The 16,695-nt window shown below is 52.5% G+C and overlaps 2 protein-coding genes across 2 annotated transcripts; both read left to right on the forward strand.

Moving 5' to 3' along the window:
- The first annotated feature begins 2,638 nt into the window (after positions 1–2,638).
- LOC34620088 lies at positions 2,639–6,409 on the forward strand. The gene is made up of 8 exons (XM_026335166.1): positions 2,639–2,802; positions 2,940–3,363; positions 3,465–3,530; positions 3,659–3,712; positions 3,808–3,870; positions 3,977–4,046; positions 5,550–5,669; positions 5,808–6,409. The coding sequence occupies exons 1-8, from the start codon at positions 2,639–2,641 to the stop codon at positions 6,407–6,409; spliced, it is 1,563 nt and encodes a 520-aa protein (XP_026190951.1).
- Positions 6,410–7,753: 1,344 nt separating this feature from the next.
- Positions 7,754–9,560, forward strand: LOC113146788 (antifreeze protein Maxi-like). Its single transcript, XM_026335167.1, has 4 exons — positions 7,754–7,942; positions 8,069–8,278; positions 8,660–8,704; positions 9,312–9,560. The coding sequence occupies exons 1-4, from the start codon at positions 7,754–7,756 to the stop codon at positions 9,558–9,560; spliced, it is 693 nt and encodes a 230-aa protein (XP_026190952.1).
- The last annotated feature ends 7,135 nt before the right edge of the window (positions 9,561–16,695 follow it).

The following is a 16,695-nucleotide window of genomic DNA, read 5'->3' on the forward strand; positions in this document are numbered from 1 at the left end:
GCGCATTTCTTTACCGCTCTGCCTGCTGGTTTTCTGCTCTCCGTTGGTGAACCAGACACAGTGGCTCCAGGTTTTTCCTTTCCGCTGGCATTCAGTAAACTGAGATTATAAACGTGATGGAGATGCGAGCATGGGAAAGGAGTACAAAATTGATGTGCGGAGCTTACAAAAACAAAGTAGAACTCACTCACACACAATTCCTTTGCTCCATATTGCGAATCATGCGCAGAAAGCTACGTTGCACCGTGTAAAGGTCAAAAAGGGGCTGAGTTTCTCAGCGAATCGTATAGACTAAAACATAAGCCCTGTGCTCAACTCTGCGCCATGGGCACTATACTCTAACATTTCACAGCCTGATACTTCAAAACTGCAGACCTTAGGCGTTCATTCTTTTACGTTGCCCCATTTAGTGACTCTGCAGAGGCGCTTAAGACTTCATAGCCTTGTCAATACAGAGGCAGCATGTGGATCCCGATGCGAAGCGGAGGCAAAGCAAGTAGATGGGTCTTTGTGTTTGTTTCCAGCCTGTTTTTGCTTTCTTCTGTACTTAAGGAATGCCGCTGTTTACGATGCAGTACGACGGCTCTTAATGATGTGCCTAGTTACCTTTTTGCAGGATGATAGAGGCAAGAGTATCACCGAAGCAGGAATGCAGGGCTGTTTCTCCGTCAGCAGGTTGAAGCCTATGCTCCTCATTTGCCTTATGTTGTAGCGGACTTGGCTATAGTTAGGCACTTCTACTACACTACTTTTGGTCAGCCAAAAAGTAGTACAGAGTTCACTATTAGGCTTGTCTGTTCGTATATCTTACTTATGGCACTGCATTGTTGGCTGGCTATAACAAGGATCATTGTTGCATGTGTTTCGGCTAGGTGCTTTGTGCAACCAGTTGTGCAGGCTCCGAGAGTTTAGTGAAGCAGCTACGCGCAGTCTGGCTGTCCTGCTCCCATCACGCAGCCAACTCTGAGGGGCGCGGGCAGTGGAAGGAGGCAATTTGTTTGAAAGAACACCTCATAACTTTCTATTACGTTTCCACTGAGAAGGAATCAACTAATTCCTTACAAAGACCTTTTGATGCAGCGTTAGAGTGTGCCTTCCTGAGGAGCGAAGGAAGTAGCTTCATACAACAAAACCAAAACCGAACGCTTGCGTATACGCACGATGCCATTTTTGTCATGTTAACTGCACAAGAGCACCCAACATTGCATTTTAGAGCTTTTGTATATTTTGTTGGTGAATGGGTATTTCGTTTCTTTCGGTCTCTGCTACTTTTTCGTGGCAGCTCCTTCCTGATGGCTGCTGCATAGGCATACATATCAACTAGCAATGCACATAACTGTACCTTCATCTGCTGTTCACAGAAGGGCAATACCTAAACTGCAAGTTAGCCTTTGTGCGATTCATACTCATTCTCGTCTATTGAATCCTAGAGAGAGGCCTTGTAAGCCTGTTACTTTGTGCAGTCCCTCAACAAACTACGTATTCGTTTTATCGTATAACCGCTGTCTGCAGCATTATCAAGGAGAAAAGGTAAAATCCCTGTGATCATTCTGATTACACGGTTTTGACTCACGTCCTTCTGGGCTTTAGCGCTCCGCTGTACATCATGGTTACAAATCTAACAAATGAAATTCATGTTTTGTTCTATGGCATCCCGCTCGAAGCTGCTCGGACACCGTAGGGGACTCTAGGGTCAAACCAATTTGTTTTTTTGTAGCACAGAAGGTCTAAACTATATGTAGAGTGTATATGATGCTTGATTTCACTCAAATGTGGCAATCCTTCGAAAATATGCCGAGCAGCCCTTCGCTCAAGAAGTCGAAGCCCTGCAGTGTTCGCTCGGGCTGCATCGGAGTGTGGTCGCTGCAAAGGCAAATTGCATATATAGGGCCCCCTTTCATGTGTTTTCTGTGTCGACTGCAATTTTTTGTCTATGTTAGTCCTCTTCATGAAAATCGATCGAGACAAAGGGCTGCATTTACCCCTTCCCCTCCCACAGGGGTCCGAATGCTGCTGCGCGGCTGCGGTTAGTCGTTTCTTCTTTCCGCCTGATTTTCCTCCCTAATTTTTAGCCTTTTCGTCATTAAATGCTGGCGCGCAGCCTCCGCGCTTCCGGTCCCTTGCACTTCTTGGGTCGTACTCACGTCCGTAGGCGGCAGAGTCGGGTGCTATCGGGTGCTTCAGCAGGAAGGGCTCCCACCGCTGGAGGGTCCTCTCTTTGCAAAGTGTGCATCCGCAGAGAGAGGCAGCTCACCTGTGCACAGCAAGACGGCTCCTGTCGGGGATTATCAGGCTGAGGCAAGCGCCAGCGACTCCAATATTTCAGCCATACAGCGCAGGGCCTCTGGTTCAAAAGCGCCTCTACGGAGAGCAGCGCGGCTGCCACGACACGAACAACGCCGGCAGCATCAGCAACTTGCAGCAGGAAAGGCGAGAACGGCGTGCGTGGCTCTACCCGATGCAGCAGCAGGAGCAGCAGGACCACTACCAACACCAGCCCTTGGACCTCCTACACGCCTCTCTGCAGAGCGACCCTCATTTCCGGAGGCTGGAGGGAGAGGAGCGGCTCCAACTTCGGCAGCAGCAACTGCCTCATGCATCAAATCCACCCAAGCCTTTGGCTGCTGAGAGAAAAAAAATGAGGGCCGCTAGTACGGGGGCTTTCCCCACCATGGGATCTCCTGCAGGTATTCATTCCGCGAATTCACCTTTGGCAGAAAATGCACTGAACACTTCTGTCGGCGATCCTGCAGGCCTCGCTAGCGTGCTGCGTGCTGCTGTACCGGCATATGGCAAGGCGCAGTGCCAGCTCGAGGTGAGTCAAGAGATCTGCAGCGACCTCAGGAGACAGGCGGATCTGGTGAAAAGACTCGAACTGTTTCTCAAGGGATACAAAAAGACGCTGAAAGGTAGGCCTTACGATCCTAGCGTTAGCGGAGATGGGTTGAGGAGGCCGACAGCAGGCGGAGGCTCAGAGAAGCGGAGGCCTTTTTACTAACCCTTCGCTCGGTGGCTTGTGGTTTTCGTGCTGCAGAGCTAGAATCCATCCACAGAGCAGTCAACACTGCTGTGACAGACTTCTTCAGGGGCACACCCTACGAAGCTGTACTTCTCCCCCTGATGCACTACTGCGTAAGCCTTGTGGAATGCAGGATCTCGAGTGCAAGAGCCCTAGAAACCACACAGACGGGACGGCAGCATCGCGCAACAGGGCACTTTTTTCACCAAGTGGAGAGTCTCGTGGCATTCAGGGAAGTGGATGGCCCCTGTGGCATCTTGTGCCTTTTGTGCTCAGGAATGCATGCGGAAAACACAAGCGGACTTGGTATGATTTTTCCGACTGCAGCCACACTACCAGCAGCGGCAGTGTAGAGCTAAAAGCGCAGGCTGCCGTAAGCGCCTTTTGCGCATACCAATGAGGACGTTGAACTCCCAACTTTCGCTTTGATGCTTCTAACGTTCAGGGACCAGCCATCGAAAATGCGGTATTTGGAGGCGCAGAGATGCTGCGGAGAACCCGAAGAGCAGAGGTACTGGCCTGTAAATGCAGGATAAGGGCTGTTTTAGTGTTGTCGCATAAAGGGATTTGTGGCGTGCGTGCTTCATGCCAAGGGAACTTACGCCTTGGGGATTGCGGCTGTGCGGTTTGGTGCTGCAGGCGCTGCTTAATCAGAGAGACTCAGCTGCCCGAGAGGTTTCCCATTACACGAAGGTGGGTAGGCGAAGTAGCGCTTTGGGGTGTTTGCTCAAGCATGAGAGGGAGTTTTGCTGAAGTCATGCAGTCAGAGGTGTGCGTGCTGCCTGCAGAAACTGACTTTCTTGAAGGGGCAGCCTGCAGCTACACACAAGGCAAAAGTTCGCCTCCTGAGGGTAAGGAAGGTCAGGGAATAAAAGGCTTAACTATTGGCGTCAGTGTCTCTTGCGGAACGGTCCGTAGTGCTCGGTTTTTGCGGTTGTATGCGCTGTTGCGCTTCAGAATGAGCAAAAGCTCTCCAAAGCTCTAACCGATTTCTACGAGAAAGAACAAATAGTAAAGTGGGTGTGGGGTTCTCTACGCTTGGGGGGGGGGGGGAGACTTTATAAGTTCCTTTTGGGTATATTTCTTAGCCCGTGAAGATGGCGGCAGCCAAAGTCGGCGTTGCGAAGAGGGTCTGCAATTGCTACCTTAAGCCGCGGGGGAGGGCAAGGGTACTTTCTGCGCTGTTTCCATAGGAACCAAGTCGATGGCTTTTTGGCTAATCGCTTTATGTTGGCGGCATCTCTCGTCAGCAAGGTGTGCTCAGTTTGGAAACTTTAAGGTTAAAGGGGCTCGCATGCGTGTGGTGTAAAGGGGAGGTGGTTTATTTGCCACGAGGCGCACACAGGGTTTTGCCACAGCTCCTGTTGCCTCTAGCAGGATCGCCGTAGGTTTGGTGGCAACTGTGTGTGTATGTATGAGTGTGTGTGTTTGTGGGGAGGGGTGGGGGGTGGGGGGGTTAACTGCTGTTGCCTCAATGCGGAGTGCACCTGAAAACGCAAAAATAAGCGGTGCCTCGTGCATGCATTGCGTGTCTCTGTGATGGCTACAGTCGCTCTCGGTTTCAGCGGACATGGTGGATTCTCTGTCGCCTTTTCTAGGGCCCCTTATGCGCTGTCTTCAAAGTATCAGCACTCTGTACTTCGTGAAGCGGCACCGAGCAGCCAGCTCGGGTAATGACAAACCCTTATTCAATGTGTCGTTGATTCTGCTAATAGGTGGTTGCAGCAGCTGCTGCTAGGGATTTATTGCTGCTGCCGCGTTTGGCAAGCGCCTTCGCTGCTCCTGGTATTGTGCTGCCGCTGTGCAGGCCTGCAAAAAGCCGGATCGAGCGCTCCACTGCTTTCTTCTTCCTGCTCTTTACACGATGAGGAGGTTTTTTCAGGGGTCCCTTTGCAGGGTCGAGGGATTTCGTGGCAACGTTGTAATACTGCCAGCGATTCGGGTAGCGACACGCTGGAAGCAGCAGGAGCAGCAGCCGCAAAAGCGAAGAGCCCGCGAGACTGGGAAGGGAACTCCTTGCTGCTGTCATTGGATTCGGTGCCGCAATCGGGGATGCGGCAGCCGCAGCAAGATCAGCAGCCGCGGCAGCCGCAGCAAGATCAGCAGCCGCGGCAGCCGCAGGGGGGCCCCCTCGGGAGTTTTGAAAGGGCCTCCTCTTCACCAGACTTCCCGGGGGTGTATAGCGCGCGCAGGCGGGGTAGCTTTTCGCGGGGTTGGCTGAGGGCCCCCCTCGCTTCCCTGTCCAAGATGGCGGCGAGCTTCAAGAAAACGAACACTCAGCAGGAGCAGCTGCAGCAGCAAGGCCATAGAGACATGCAGTCTTGGGGGGGCAGCAGGATGCCTTCAAGCGCCCAACAGTGGGGGCCCCCCAAGCAGCTTCCTGGGAGGTACAGATCTCATCCCCCGGATCTTCTTAGTGACTCGCCTGTTCTCCCCCCACAGCAGCGAATTCTGCGGCAACAGAGCCCGGAAAGCAACAGACAACGCGTGAGAGAAAACGCGGGTGTATCGCCGTCTTCATCCTTTGTAGGCCGTGCGGCTGCTCGCATGTTCTCAGCCTTCAGACACAAGGAATCCAACGACCTTGAGCAACCACCGCTCGACACGCGGAGGGCCTCATCTTGTCTTTTCTCTGTAGAGGAAGGGGATGGCGACTATCAGCAGGTAGGAGCTCCAGCAGTGCAGCAGGTGCAGCAAGGTTCATTGCTGCTCCAGCAACAGCTACACCAGCAGAATCAGCTATTGCAAGACAGTCTCCGACGCCGTTCATTTACAGAAAGCCATCAAGGAGGTGACGGCGAGGCTGCCTCTGTTGCAACGGGGGGAGCGTTCCCAGGGGCCTCCCGATGGAGCGCTTCCCAGAGTGCAGGGTTCCCTCCTGCCCATTCCACATCTACGGAGGAGGCCCCTGTTTTCCCCGAATCACGGCAGCAGGGAGAAGCCTTCAATGGGGGCCCCTCACCTAGCGGCAGTACACCGAACCCCTTCGCGGCTTCCCAGCGTCCCTCAGGGCAAGAAAGGGCATCCACGAGCGCTGCAAAGGAATCTCAGCAAGCGGCAGCGGTAGGATCTTCTGCAACAAGGGGGCAGTGCCATCATCAGGAGCGCTCGTGGAGAGGGCTCCAGCTGTGGGATAGCGACGAAGGCTCCAGTGAGCCTCGCTCGCGACGAGTTGAGGGGCCTCGTGAAGCTCCTAATGCCGGCCTGCAGTATCCCTCTGCATCTGCAAGGGAAGCAGTGCCAGTTGCTGCAACGGACTGCGATGGCGTGGATACCACTGAGCCGTCGACGTCTTTCTCTTTCTACGAATGCATGCAGCACCAACCAGGGAACGCAGCCCGCCCGGCTTCTCCTGGTGGGGGATCAAACACGGGGGGGAGGAGCCACTAACACCCTGAAAATTATAGCTGCAACGCTAGTGATACCTGCTGGGCCCACCTCTTGACTAAGGCCACCCCCCCGCGCTTTTTAAACTGATGGGCTCCTGTAAGCCTCCTACTCGCCCTTCTTGCGTTTTGCTCTGGGGGGAGTCGAATTGTTTGTGTGGCACCCTCCCCTTTAGAAGTTCCCGAGTAGGGTTTCGCTTCAACGAGGGATTTCCTTCCCCCCGACTCCCTCTTTTCCCCCGCTTTCACGACTATTGCGTGACTGATGATTGACGGGCGTGCAGCGTCTAGCGCTATGCAGTTCATATCGGTGAAACAGACTCCGAGGCTCTCTCTTGTGCAGCTCAATACTTGGCCGCCTAGCTCTTCACACAAGAGTCCTAGAGGGCAACTCTCTTCAGTCCCATGCGTAGCTTGCTACCTAGCCGCAGGGTGGATTGCTAGCCCACTATCAATGCCTGCACTGCATACCCAGTCAGCTCGCTGCCCCTTCGCTGTCTTCCCTGCAGGCCTGTCGATAGTTCTGCTGTGCTCGTGCAGGGCAGGGGGGGAGGGGGGAGGGGGCTGGCTGTAGCTTGCCCAATGGCGTTGCTCCGAAGGTTTGAGCCTCCGAAAGCGGGTTTGGGCAATAGGAGGGGTTGTACATGTCTATATACTCGCTTTTTTTTTGCCCGTGAATCGGGGAGGATCGGTTTGCCGTGCCCCTCATGGCGAGGCCCACTACCTTGCGAGGGGGAGGGGCCTTTCAGGGATCCTCAAGCGGATTCAGTAGTATACATGTATATACATAGTGGCGGATTGTGCACCGCTGAAGCAAACCCTTTGGGGTTTGCGTTTAAGGAAGGAATACATGGATGTAGTGTATGGACACAAGTCATTATGGTCTCAAAAATAGTGGAGCCTGCAAAAACAGCAGGACCTCCGTCCGTTCACTCCGAAATCGGCCTAGGAAGACAATCAGCCTCGGATGTGCCCCCCCCTCCCCCTTCCCTCTTGCTGTGCTCATTGACGTTGCTCCCGCAAATACGCGGAGCCTGCTGCTCCTTTTGCGCGTGTGGCTGCGGATGGCGTGGGGAGGGACGAACTCGGAATGCGAAGAAAACTGCGTTGCCTAGAAATACGCCGCAAGGGGACCCTCCCTCTTTCTGCCCAGAGAGGATCCGCCGTGCGCGAGGTGTGGAGAGAAAGACACAAAGAAGAGATATTTTTAGCCTAGAGGTAGGGGGGGAGGCGGAGTGAGAAGAGCAGCGACCCCCAACAGAGAAGGAAGGAGTAATGCCTCTCCCCTCCCGCCTCCCTTCCTTCCCCGCTTTCGCCCACAGGATGCAGCTTGGCAGCCCTCCTCTGCATGCATGCACCGGCTCGCAAGCTACCACGACGAGAATACACTGACCACCACACCTCAGGAGCAGCAAGGCAGAGGCCTGTCCGCAAAGCGTCACTCAGATCTTTCACTAGAGACAACTGCACGAAATCCGCTGCTGCGCAGACACCTCGTGTGCTCCAGCGGGATAGGGTGGCAGCAGCACCTGCGGAAGTATTCGCTGTCTGATGCGAACCAGCGCGAAGAAGAGGGCATGCATGCCACATCATCCTATGTTTAGCTGCCCCAAGGCAAGTGCTCCCAGCGCTGCTATGTCTGCAACGTCCAAACCTTTATTAGACATGCCAGCAGCTCCCTGGGGAGGCCCTACCCACGGGAAGGCGTCCAAGCGTTGCTGCTGCTGTTGCAGCAACAGGTGTTGCTGCAGCTGCTGCTGCAACAGCTGTTGCTGCTGCAAATGGTGCTGCTGCTGCAAATGGTGCTGCTGCTGCAGCTGCAAATGGTGCTCCTGTGAAAGAAGCCGCGACGTCAGCGGCTGCTGGGGCGGCAGCAGGGAACTCTGCTGCTGCTGCTGCTGCTGCTGCTGCTGCTGCTCGAGGAGGCCTCGTAGGAGCAGCAACAGCTCTGAACAGATGCCATCTATCGAGACGCCACAAGTGCCTTCTGGCTGCTGTGAAAGGCTCCCAGAGGTACCCTTGTTCATCGACAATGTCGGGGGGAGTTCTTGCACTGCGGGAGATGTTGCAACTCTGTGTTGCGCTGCTTGTGCTACCCCACATCTGGCGGCGCCCCCCCTAGGAGAGAGCGTTGACTTTTGCTGCAACCAATGCGGCACCTGAGGTGTCTGCGCAACTAGAGGCTGCTGCCCAAAGGTGCCTTCGAGGCATTCAAGAGGGCCCCCTTGCGCACAGAGCGAAGGAAAGGCCACAGGGGATGGCTGCGGCTGCTGCAGTCGCTGCTGCGAACGCTTCAGCTGTTGTTGCACTGCGTGATGCATTACTTCCCGAATGCGGGAGCCTCCATTACCTGCAGGTGCCCCCTTCAGCGTCCCTCCACCTGAAAACAATGGCACAAACACATACATACACATACATACATACATACATGTACATACATACACATATACATACATATACATATACATACATACACATACATACACATATTCACCCTTAGCGCACCCCTACGGTGATTCTACTGGCGATTCGCTCGTACAGGAGGTCAGGCGAACGCTTAAGGGCAAAATACATACCGACTGCGGCAGATGCGCGGCTGCCTCGAAGCGGAAAGGGGCCAGAATGATGTGCAGCACCTTGCTGCTGCTTTTGCTTGTGCTGCTGTGGCTTCTTTGCCTTCTGCTGCGTGGGGGGGCCCTCTTCTTCCCCCCTGACAGCAACACTGGGGAGCTCTGTTTCCTCTGCGTTGCCGTCCAGCGCAGCGACGCCTTCCGCTTGCTCCTGCTGCTGCTGCTGCCTGAGCAGCTGTGCAGCCACCTCCTGCTTCTGCGGAGGCTGCTGGTGCTGGGCTTTCTGCTGTCTCGCCTTGCCTTGCTGCCTAGCCCCCACAGGCTGCCGGGGGGGAGGCAGCAGCAGCTGCTGCTGCTGTCGCATTTCAGAGACACCGAGGCGCCCCTCCTCCTGTGCGTGAGCAGCATCTCTCTGCATGCCTTCAAGGAGCGGCGAGGCTGTGTGAGACTGCATCCCCTCCTTTAGGCCCTCTACCAGTGGCGTTGTTGGATCGCTCAACACTCGCAGCTCCTTCTCGCTGTGGGCGTAAGGGCAGCGGGAGCCGTAGAGACACCCACGGCCTCCTTGCTCTCGAGCAAACCTGATGTCGAAATGCGCATCACCCCACACCTTGACAGCGTGCCGCTGCCGTGCTTTTTCGCTGGGGAACTGCGCGAACTGCAAGGGATCGTTGCACTCTATGGAAGCACTGGCTGGAAGGCTTTTTTCGGCGATTAAGGGAGATCTTTTCGAGGCTTCATGGGAGTCACCTGCAGACGCGAGTTCTGTACTCGGCAAAGTGGCACGTCAAGCGCAGCTCTTCATCTGAATGCGCGTAGCGGCACGCCTTGTTCTTGCTGCATGCATGCAGACTGGACGCAGGCGGAGAAGAGTAATACGCCCGAAGCCTCCGTGCAAAAGCCTGCGAGCTTCTGCCCTGCCGACTTAGCGCGGCTGCAGAACGCGTTCTTATCTAGCTCTCGTCGCTGCAGCCTCTTCCCCCTTCTCCCCGCCACTGCGTGCGGTCCCGCTCTAGAGGGGTGGGTGAGCGACTGACCATCCTTTTCCCGCAAGCACGGCAGCACAAATCTTCGTTTTCCGCAGGTCAGGTAGAGCCCTCAGCTCCTGCTCGGAGTGCGCGTAGGGGCAGCTGCTGCCGCGTACGCAACCTCGCGTTTGATTATCCATGCAGAGCTTCGTTTTGATCATCTGCGTTGCAACAATGGCGCTCCCTGGATGCGACGCACCACCCCCTTTGACAGGCGGTCGGCGGCGGCTTTGCCCAGGACTGCTGCGAACAGACTCTGGAGAAGAACGGAGGGCCTGACCAAAGGCAATAGACTGACTGCTGCTCGTACTATAGCCTCCCTCTCCTAGAGGCTGTGCCGCTGCCACGGAGGAAGAAGACGGCGCTGTGGCGGGTGTACTGACAGCCGGCGAGTGCTGCTGGAGCTTGGGCACCCCCACCAGGCGGGGGCCCCCCCGTGAGCTTCTGGTGACACCCGAAGTCGCGCAACTCCCGACAAAGCGCGGGGGTGTGGCAAAGGAGAGGGTGGGAGTCACGGGGGCGACAGAGAGAGAGGCTTCTGAACACGTTGGACTCTGGTCTGTCGCTTGAGAGGGGGTGACCTTCCCGTGCCCTTGCAGGGGGACGGAGAAGGAAGGAGCTGCCGCCATGTTGTAAGCAGACAAAGGAGTGCCTGTAGAGCGCGAAGGAAGGCAAAGCAGGCAACACAGAGCGAGCAGCTGTTGGAGCGGAGCTACACACATGCATTAGCGAATGTGCTTACCAGGGATACGCCTGATACTGCTTTGCCGGCCCACGTTTCGCAGAAAGAGCCAGTGGAGGGAGCATTCTGTAAAGGTAGACAGGGGGGTGCACGGGGTCGGGCAGAGAAAGACGTGCGCCTATGGGTATGGGAGGTGGGTTTTGCGTGGAATTTACGCTTCAATATGGGCAAAACGACAAACACGCGTTTTCGAATCCTGAAGAAAGGAAGGGGCCACTGGGAAGGGCAAAGCGCTTCTTGTTCGGTGCGCTTCGTCGGTGTTTGCGGGATGTCAGGGAGAATAGTCGGTTTTAATTCAAGAGGAGTTGCCGCAACAGTGTCCTTTGGGGATTCATGGGATACAAAAACTACAAAGAGGACGAATATTTCAACAATACAAATGTTCAGTCTCAGGTATTTATGTGTAGGGTTCAGGGTGTTTGTTGCGTTTAACGCCTAGCAGCCCAATGCAGACCAGTGGTCTGAGGAAGTAAAGGTAAAAACACGTAAAGATTCAGCTGTTTTATAGGATAGATAAGCACCAAAAAGAAACAAAACGGCAAATGTTTCGAGCAAGAAACCCTAAACCTTACACCCAAAAACCCGTTTCTCACCAGCGAGGGAGTGGGATCACCACCACCGCCGCGAGCACGTCATAAGCGCAGAACCCCAAACTCTTATCTTCGAAATATATTCTGCCTGCATTTTTAATGCATTTATGTACATTCTTTTTTACACTTCCAAAAATATACACCGAGACATGAGGTATAAACGGTCTAAACCAGCTCGCGGAGGGTCACGTGCATTTCGTGCAGCCGCTGCACACGAACACAACCCAACCTCCCCCCAACCCACAACCTAACTGCTAGCTATCTCAAAAAACAAGCAAGGAACTCTTTATACAAGGCTCTCACAAGCGACTTAGGTCTTGTTCTGCATAGCGCCATTCGTTGTCTGTGGGGGAGTCACGACAACTGCTTCTCTTAATGCTAGTCCCCCCAAAACAACCTACCACAGAAACCAAGGCCTATGGGGCCTCAGGACTGCTACTTTTTCTTTAATATCCTCCCATTCCAGCCAGTCGAGACGACGGCTTGGCAAAAAACCACCATATTTGCGGCTCCTCAGGGCACCGCGTCTGCGTTCTCTACGAGAATAGAAGCCCTCCAGAAGCGCTAAGGAGGGCCCCTGACAGCTACGTGTTCCATGGCTATACACTTAAAGTTTAGAGACAGGGTATCGTGAGTTGTCAACTAGTGGCATTGCCTACGAACAGGCAGGTGGGGGCTCTTGGGTCACTCTATCTCAGGTCGCCTTATGGGTACACTTCACTCCAGACTCGATACAAACTCAATGGAAAGTTATTGAACATTTTCGAGAAGGAAAACCACCGTTTCCCACCCTTGCCTCACAGTTTTATACATGAGGTTGAAGGAATAGCTAGGATGCGCTTAGTTGCATACTCGAAACGCTTCTAGCATGTACAGCCAGTTGCGCATTGCATCTAATCCGCACGCAAACAACACTGATACTTCTTGTACAAAGAATACTGTAATATGAGATAGATAATATATACTAGCAAACAAATTTAACGGTGAAGTCTTCAGTAATTATAGATAACAATAGCCAGCTCGGCAGAAAGTGCTTGGGTAACAGCTCGCTACATCCTCTCCCCCAGTTACGAACATACGCCCTCACGTTCCGTTCCTGTACATCGAGACCAACTGTATGTAGAACATTGGCAGAATTTCCGCTCTGTCGTCTTTTATGACCAGGCAAAAGTGCGAATACAGTGCAAATAAGGAAAGCCAAGAGTGCATCGATCGGCGAAGTAAAAATCAAAGAGGAGAAAGAAAGATACACTATCCAACAAATCAAGAGCAACCAATCTACCACTACAGCGGCGAGACAACAGCCCACCGCTAGAGAGCTGAAACGTGTGAGTGACCTGCTTAGATAAAGCATAAGAGGGGGTCAAAAGCACATTATTACAGCAGTGCCTCGAAGGCTAAGCGATTTCAGCTCGCAGGTACAGCCGGTGTATTCAGCATAGTTGAATAGTAATACCATACCTGAGGGTACCTGCGCATATATTTGAGTGTAAAACAGACTTTCACACGAGGAACCAAGGACTTTGCAGGGCAATACCCATTGATGAAGGCAGCCACCACACTCAGAGCATGTGCTATGAAATGACAATTACCAAAAAGACTGAGGAGTACATCACTGGTGACCGGGGTTGTTAATCAAGCACAGCCACATATGCTTCCGCAGGCAACATCGAAATTGCACCTTCATCAAATTGTGTACACTTGGCGCTCAACAGGTCTTGAATCCTGTATTCCTGCGATTCCCTGTGGATCCTGCGGCATCATGCGAGTTGAGTTCCTGGCTGCGTAACAAAGTCCATGAATAATCAAGGAACTTGTAAAACTTCTTCGAGAAATTCAATATTAGTAGCCTTTTGGCATGTCAAAACCCGCAGGCAAATCGATAGAGCAAGAAGCAGTGCTGGTCCATGAAGGGATAGCGAATGGGCTTAGCCACATGAAGGTTCTTCGTGTGATCCCCTTATGGTGCACAAAGTGAGGGCACTGTTGTACTATTAACCTACTTGGCAAAGGAAAGAAAACCAACCCATGCAGTTGTATCTTTGCGAGCTTAGAGCTGCGCATACTCCAGAGTAGCGCTGTTGCTGCACTCCGTATGCCCGGCTGTATCATGGTATTTCGCGGGGTAATAATATGGCCAGTCCGTAGGCACTTCGTAAAGGCATGTCAGAACTCACGAAAAATGTTCCAATCTTAACTCATAATAGTACTCTTGGTAAACCCGTAAGGCTCGCATACATAATTCAAGACTGATTGAGCTGTTTCTTGAGTCGTGATAGAGCTAAAGCAACGAGTGAAATGAGCATTTGTCCTGAGTCCGTCCAACAACAACGTAGGCGCTAGCCTTATCCTTGGCCTAGAGCAAGTCCGAAAGTAAAGAGCACACTGATATCACTCGGGCTCATTAGAGAAGCTTGCAGACTTTGCGAATAACTTGGCTTAGGGGAGCCGTGAGGCTTTAGCTGCTACAGCCTGAGTAAGATACTGCATGCTCCTCTACAGCGAAACGCTTCCCAGATGATCATAAGTATTGCAATAGCTTTTATACCGTATCGTAGATACTTTCATTGTTCACCAAAAAAGATTATCTTTTGTTTTGCGCGCAAGAATACTGCAGAGCTACGTCGGCATGCAAAAGGGATCGAGTCTGTGGTTTGTTTCGAGACGCGACAGGCCACTTTCAAAGCGGCGATGCTTCACTTGTTTGCCATTATGGATCATGACAATACCAGCTGATGCATGAGTGCCAAAAAGCATAAGCTTTAGACAGTTGTCATACAAGCCGTGAATCCTCATAGACAAGAGCGGCTACTCTGCGTACTACTTAATCGCTGGGGCATTGTGAGAGCCCATTGGCGACCACCGTGGTAATGCTCTCAATATACTTACTACGAACTCCTACCGCATGGGGGTTCCGAGCCAGCTTGGGATTCTAGAGCTATCAACTTCCCGGAAACTGCTTTTTTCCAGTTTCAAGGCTGATATTCAGTCTGAGAACTGAAATGACGCCCATATGAATAGTGCCGGCCTTTCCAGGCCCACCATAATGCACAGATCTCCTTTGCCCGCACTTCTTACCGCCGCTCAGCTTCGGTTTTCGCGAAAGTAAAAACCAAACATGTCGTGTTTTGAAGTGCTCGTAGTAAATGGACCAGCGATCTAAGCAGACCCAGGAATGAAATTTTGTTGAGTAAATGCAAGGTCATAGGACTTTTGAGCGTCATTGAAGGTGCTTGGTGGCAGGGGTCACGCCCCTATGGCTTTTCTTTTCCACATCCGGCTCACTTCCTGCAACAGATACAATGATTCATAGGAACGCAGTTAGTCTTAAGGAGGACGAGTACCAGCGTGCTTCCACATACCACTGCTGGTCCCATGATACCAGTAGGTGCTCTTGAATGTTTCAGCTAAACATTAAGACACCGTGCATGAAGACAGCTATGAAACACTGCTTCACAGGCTCAGTAAATATTCCGATTTATCTACTTTTGCAGTTTACCGGTGCCATACAGCACCTAAAACCCACACAGGTCCAACCGGTTTTTGCCAATGCAAAATGGGAATGTCATTTCGTCCGTGTCATTTCGGTAAACCGGAACTTGTAAGACGGCATCTGTGAATTCAAGTTTCAAGTATACCTATGATCCATCCGAGGTTTTAGCTGTTTCGCGAATACTAGGCTATGGGAACTTCTGCATTCCAATGACTATGTGGATTGGCATTTTCTTTTCTTTTTTGACATTACTGGGAAGTGCTTAAAGCGCTGGCCAATTCATGTACTTTGCCTTCAATAATTAGTCACTCACCTGCCGGTCATTCTTTTCTTGATGTTGTGGGGTCTTTCGATACCCAAAACGTGGCTTGGGCTGACTCATGTATTTGCACTATACGGTGCTCTGGACGGCCAACAGCTGGCTGTGCCTGCTGGCAGCTCGTCATTCTTTAGCACCCCAGCCAAAACCTTCATATTTGCCCATCTCTGCTGTTTCCGAGTTTGACATGCCATCAAACTTCCTAATGAAGAACCAGTTAAAAGGCTACTGGGGCGGGATACATGTGTAGAACAATTTTCTCCCAGTGCACCGCTGAGCCGCCGGCATGGTCACTTTGCCTCATCTTGATGTTTGGACTGTATACCGCTTCCCATAGACGATATGTTAGACTTTGAGGAAGCCGAAAATTGCTTGTAACATACCTAGGATTACCTCGTGGTGCACGCAACCAACATAGGAGTCAAGGACATGCTGACAAGACACGATTCCAATTTGAAGTAGCATCACGCTCCCGCAGCTTTACCTATCCGTGCATTCTGCCGCCCCTTTTGCAATCCTCAGTCTTGGGGACTGCCCTAACCTGTGAACAGGCAGATTGCAATTCTGCCGTCTCCTCGGATAAGAGATTCACTTTACATCCAGTGTCAAATTAGGCTACCAATTTATTGATCGTTCTTGCAAATTGTACCAGCGCGAAATTCACCTGCGCGGGTCCCCAATGGCTGCTCAACCCGCTGGAGCCCTCTTACTGCCACCGCCACTTCCCTTATGCGCCCTTTCTGTTTACCAAGCAGCCTGCTTTCGCTAGGCCTAGTCCCCGTTGTTGAAGCTTTATGGCATTTTGCATGCGATCGAACTTCGGGATTATGTAACCCAACAGCCCACACAGCAGTTGCGTTGCATTCAGGGCTGTCTAGGGTTACCTTGGAGCGCGAGCTCCTCCTGTCTGGTTTTCTCGTTAGCCGTCGACTGTAGGCTAGGGCCGGTTGCCACATCCCCCACATCTGTAAGTTCTCATTTCCTTTGTGGCTCTTCCTTCTCAGCCAAAAGGCGCAAACGTTGCGACCATTTGCTCTTTGAGCTTCAACTAATCCTTCACTTATGGACGCCTCTCCGTTCGGCTGTTCAGTTGCTGAGTTGGTGCCCTTCCTGGGACCATCTGACATGACACTTCTGGTAGACCCGAAGTGAACCATTCTAAAGGCAGCTGTTCGACTACGCAGTGGCTGTTACAAACCCAAATTTAGTGTTTCCCCATACGCTGAGATACTGATACCTTCCCCTGTCAAATGTTTTTTCATTCTCCCGCTGCTTGCTTTCAAGCTAAAACCGATGAACCGCGGCTGGTATGAAGCCTTGAGCTGTAGTACCCCCTGCGGGAAGACGACCTCCTCTGCAAGGATAAAGTAAGTGATAAGGCTACTCCGTCAAAAAATCATGCCATAAGAAGAACCTGCTTTTCTTATCTGAGGGGCACAGCGGGAGGTACGTCTACAACTGGCTGATAATAAATTTGAGCACTTGCCCATCCTTGCACCCGTCATATTTTTCTGGTTGGCATAGCCCTATCGAATCACTCACAAACGT

This window comes from Cyclospora cayetanensis, unplaced genomic scaffold, assembly GCF_002999335.1.
Source record: "Cyclospora cayetanensis isolate NF1_C8 unplaced genomic scaffold, CcayRef3 CcayRef3_contig_60, whole genome shotgun sequence".
Lineage (NCBI taxonomy): Eukaryota > Apicomplexa > Conoidasida > Eucoccidiorida > Eimeriidae > Cyclospora > Cyclospora cayetanensis.

Coding starts and splice junctions, on each gene's coding strand:
- LOC34620088 (XM_026335166.1), top strand. CDS start 2,639: ATGAGGGCCGCTAGTACGGGGGCTTTCCCCACCATGGGATCTCCTGCA. Junction 4,047..5,549: donor AATAGTAAAGTGGGTGTGGG/GTTCTCTACGCT, acceptor CATCCTTTGTAG/GCCGTGCGGCTGCTCGCATG. Junction 5,670..5,807: donor CTCTGTAGAGGAAGGGGATG/GCGACTATCAGC, acceptor AAAGCCATCAAG/GAGGTGACGGCGAGGCTGCC.
- LOC113146788 (XM_026335167.1), top strand. CDS start 7,754: ATGCATGCACCGGCTCGCAAGCTACCACGACGAGAATACACTGACCAC. Junction 7,943..8,068: donor TGGCAGCAGCACCTGCGGAA/GTATTCGCTGTC, acceptor AACCTTTATTAG/ACATGCCAGCAGCTCCCTGG. Junction 8,705..9,311: donor CTGCTGCGAACGCTTCAGCT/GTTGTTGCACTG, acceptor GCCGGGGGGGAG/GCAGCAGCAGCTGCTGCTGC.